This window comes from Olea europaea, chromosome 3, assembly GCF_002742605.1.
Source record: "Olea europaea var. sylvestris chromosome 3, O_europaea_v1, whole genome shotgun sequence".
Taxonomy (NCBI): domain Eukaryota; kingdom Viridiplantae; phylum Streptophyta; class Magnoliopsida; order Lamiales; family Oleaceae; genus Olea; species Olea europaea.
Window position 1 is genome coordinate 10,456,315 of NC_036239.1, and position 4,966 is coordinate 10,461,280.

General features: G+C 34.5%; 1 protein-coding gene across 1 annotated transcript; it reads right to left on the reverse strand.

The window, feature by feature from the left end:
* Window positions 1-459: 459 nt before the first annotated feature.
* LOC111385781 (GRF1-interacting factor 3-like) lies at window positions 460-4,448 on the reverse strand. Its single transcript, XM_023010197.1, has 4 exons — window positions 3,995-4,448; window positions 2,217-2,293; window positions 1,229-1,313; window positions 460-1,148 (listed from the first exon to the last, which is right to left on the reverse strand). Exons 1-4 carry the CDS (start codon window positions 4,070-4,072, stop codon window positions 759-761), a joined length of 630 nt encoding a protein of 209 aa, XP_022865965.1. The 5' UTR covers window positions 4,073-4,448; the 3' UTR covers window positions 460-758.
* Window positions 4,449-4,966: the final 518 nt, after the last annotated feature.

Below are 4,966 nucleotides of genomic sequence, written 5' to 3' on the forward strand. Positions count from 1 at the left end.
TTTAGCCCAAGTTGGTACAAATTAAAATCTAAATTTTAATTTAAATTAAAGTCAATGATTAATTTAACTACATATTATGAAACCCACAACTTTCAATACACATTTTCTCAACTTTTATCAAAACCTACTTAAAATTTGATTTTAATTTTAAGCAAACGGGAGCTTAATATTTCTTCTAATGCCGAAGGAAGGGGGACAAAGCAAAATGCACATGTACAAGGTTTCTAAAAATTGCAAAACTGTTTGTTAAACAAACAGAGTGAATGACATATTGCAAGATTTTAACGTTTTTTTAATCTATCTTATCAAACATGTCATTATTAGCACGGCATACTTTAGCGGTACAATAATGGGCTAGAGATAGCTATAGCAAATTTCAAGATTCATAACCGTATACAACCTATGGCATACAAAGCATACATCAATAAAAACATAGACCTTCTATACTTTAGTCAGGAATGTTATCAAAGCATGAAAAGTTTGTATGTTTATAATCAACATGAAAATTAGTACTAGTAACATACTGTTTATAAAACATCTAGAATCATTACAAAATTATTATAGAACAGGGCTGAAGCTTATAGCCAAACTGTCTTCCCCTAATCAGAGAAAAAGCCATCCAGAAAGGAAAAACATCAAACCTTTGCTACCACTTGAACACTACAAACTTTCCTGTCCGAACGTTGCTGAACGGACAAAAACCCCACAAGAAAGACGCTAATCCTACAGGAGACGATTTCAGATATTTCACAAGGTCATTATTTAGCTTCCTCTCCATCTCCGCCACCATGTGCAGCATCTGAGGTTCCCTGACCATTGGCTCCAGAGGACCCTTCAACAGGGTTATCTTGCTTATTTCCTCCATGGCCGGAATTCAAAACCAGGCCACTCCCTCCAAGAGTAGACTCGTTATTTGTGGGGTGCATGCCATTACTAGGCCCAGCAGGACGCATACCCATGTGACCTTGCATGGCTTGTGGCTGTGAGTGGTGTTGGGATAGATGCTGCTGCTGGTCTGGCATTTGATGTAGATTATTGAACTGTACGGATGTTCTTTGGGGAAACATACCGGGCTGTGGACCTATGCCTGCAGCTTGAGGATGCTGCATGTAAAACCCTCCTTGTTGCATTGCTGGGTGAGGAACCATCTGCACTTGCAAACATGTGAATAAGCTAAAATAGTGCAATATTATCAGAGAAATTGGAGTATCTGACAGTCATAAGATACCTGGGGAGGCATTGCAGGTGTCTGCGATTGAGCATCGGCAATTGCAGCCAAATACATCAAATTCTTTTGAAGTAGAGCCTGGTAACTTATCATCCAGAACAGCATATCATGAAGGTCAATATCATATGATTTTTTCTTTCAATTAAACAATTAAACCCTTGTTTGTCATCTTTTAACAAATTAAATTTGTTTGCTATAGTAACAATCTCCATCACACATTTACACAATAAAATATTCTACACAAATCAATAACATTTCTTTAAATTTTAACCACAAATTCTTCAAAAAATACTATACAAAACTCTATAATTTCTCCTATAATGGGAGACAAACAGGCTCTAAGTATTGTCCAATAATTTGGATGGCTTATGAATTCTGGGATGGTTCACTCACATTATCACTACACATGGTTGAAAGCCAAATCTAATGAACCTACTTCAGATAAATGACCTTTTTCTCTCTCATTCACTTACACAAAGCACATGTACGGATAAACGCCATATACAGAGAAAAACAAGAGGGATTCTGATAATCTGCGAACGCCAATTCATGAAAATTGGAACAGTGGTCACTAAGAAAAACTCTAAGATGTAATATAGCTAATAGCAAGAGCCACCACATCAACGAAAGGTCCACGTTTCAAGGCCACCAAATATCTCATCTCCAATTAAAATAAGAAACGAATAAAATAAAATCAATCCCAACCAACACTTTTAAATGTGGTAAAGCACACATTTAAGTTTTGTAGTTTAGTTGTTAGCATCAGGTATATCTGATATCAGATGATCGAATGTAGTTGAATACACAAACTATGGGTCAGCAACAGTATCTATTTCATCTCCAGCTGTGACGACTCTTAAAAGGTTCTTTGGCATATATAGCAACATCAATTATCACTATGTAAAGAAAATTCACAGAAATACACTGATACACATGTAGAAGAGAAAGTGTGAGCTGCTGCTGGCAGACAAGAGAGAGAGATGCTCACTGGGCACATTCAGCGAGTTTTCCAAGATTTTGATTGTCCACAATTGCCAATATCAACTTCTTGTTCTCGTCAAGGTACTACACCATGAATTGAAAAACAAGATTGCATGTCAAGATGTAAATTAAACCAGAAAGTCTGACAATAAAAAACTGCTAAGGTGAGATGAAGCATTCAAAAAGTATAATCTTTTTTTGTAATGCACTACATGTTACGTGGGACAACAGGTAATCGAGACTCTGCTATGAACAATAACAATTGGAGTCATTATGCTACAGAAGAAAGAGGAAACACGAATGGCATGCTTGTTACCTAGTATTGCACAGTACAACACTATTTCAACTTCTTTTTCTTTACTAATCTTATTCAGTTATATGCGATCCAGCATGCTAAACATATAATAAATACACATAAATGTTGACCTTTACTACTCTTACCTACCGAAGGCCATACATCTGCACATTTTAAGCTATAACTACAGACAGGTAGTGGTTATATATGCAGGGTTGGGCTATTAACAAGTATCATAAGACACCATGAATTAACTGAATTCATTCATTAAGAGGCTATGATATGAAGTCTCTTCAAACTAACTGAGCTGTTTATAAAACTAGATATTTTGGCACAGTTGATGCAGGTGCTGATTATCGTATACATTTTTCGAACTTGCTACATGTACATCAAGGTTTAAAGAAGGAATTACGTAACGTTCTCATGATACTTTACCTTTTCATATCTTTTCCCTCTACATCATTTTTAGTAACCGCTTATGTAACATTTTTATGTACAGGTAGCAAAATCCTACATTATTTTGGTCTGGAAATGCTTTATGTAGAAAGTAAATTAGAATAGTAAAATATATTTCAGGCCATTTTTATGAGTGAGAATTGCAAATATATCCAAAAGAAAAATAAAAAAAGATAGTTTAGGAAAAATCAGGTGGTTATAAAAAACGTGTCCGTTATATAATAGACTTTTGAGACCAAAAAGCAGAATGACACCTTTAATGTGCTCATCATTCACCAACTCTAATATAATCAAAGCTATCCAGTTCAAATTACGTCATTTTCCCAACATTCATTGCAACTAATACGATGTTAATTAACTTGGAAAACGAAAGGATTTCACCATTTAGCAAAATAAGGAGGGCCTAGTTTTCAGACAGCCATAAGAAAAGACTGAAATTTGGATCAAATTAACCAATATATATCAAGTTTCACATAATTATAAACTTAATAACTTATATGTGTATGATTAAAAGTTTTTTGAAGCTATCAAACAATGGTGCAATAAATCAATTTCGACATACAAGTTCATTGTGAAGGACGTAGTGTGAAATCATAGTGAGGTGAAATTGATTGAAAGATGAGGAGCTATCATTATGGAAATGCATATATAGACCACAAAATGACGATTTTTACTTTTTACAGCCAACAGAAATGATCGAATATATGAATTACTAAATGCAAGCTATATCACCAGAAGAATTTAATCTAAAACAGGTATTCAGAAACTTCATGACTTTACCCAAACAGCATCACTCTAACAAGTGTCATTAACAGTACTTTCTTTTTGAGTCTTCAATCAACATACACTTTTCTTTATAGATACTACAGAATTAGAATCATAACAAAAGCCATACCATTAGGAACGAAATATCAATGACAAAACCATAATTTATTTAATCGAAACCCAGCAATAAGCTCATACAATTAAACCAAAGAAATAGAATAACCCATATTAAAACAAGTGTAAAAACAAATAAAAGAAAAACAGAATACCTTCTGAATCTGCTCAGTGGTGATGTTAGTAGGAGGAAATGAAGGGGTAACTGGAAACATTTGCCCTGATTGCTGCATCTCCGAGGTTTCTTGCTCAATTAAACTCTAACCTCAAATAAAAAGAAATTGACAAAAACCCACAAGAAAAAAGCCAAATCGAAAGAGAAAATTTATGGGTTTCGTTTAAAATATTGAGGAGGAGGGTCTAATAGAAACAAGAGTGTGTGTATTTTCACCCGTTAGAAAAGGGTCGAAGAAAGAAAACACGGTGAGGATCTTTTCCTGTCGGATGTCGGAGTCACGTGCTCATGCACGGGACTGACGCAACGCCCCGTATTCTATTCTATTCTTTGCACGGGACTGACGCAACGCCCCGTATTTCGACGCTTGGTTTGGTACGCCCTAACGCAACTTTGAATTGATTAACATGGAAAACAGTGGCCCACTTGAGACGACTCGCCTACAATTACTTTAAGGGTCCGTTTGATTGTAAAGATGAAATTGAATTAAATTGATAACGAATTTCAGAGAATTAAATTACCTAAAAATTATTATCCCAAGAATTGTAAATTATTGTGTTTGATTGAGATAATTTTTCATGTGGAAAATGTTGAGATAAAAGTGTTTTTGATCTCCGTTTGACTTTATTTTACATGAACATTGTCATTTAAAGGGAAATCTTTTTTTACAATAATTCTTAGAATCTGTTTCCATTTCCAACAACAACAAAAAATCGAAAAAAAAAAATGCTACAGTAACCGAGAATTCCAATTCTCACCATTTTGATGAGAATTGGAATTCAAGGAAAACATGTAAATTAGCTTAGGTGGCATAAAATGTGGAATTCGAATTTTAGGGAAAATTTTGTTAATCAAACAAAAAAAAATTGGAAAGATGGAATTTGATTTCCATTTTTCATGGAATTGGGGTGCAATCAAATATAACCTAATTGTATTCAATATTGCTAGGTTA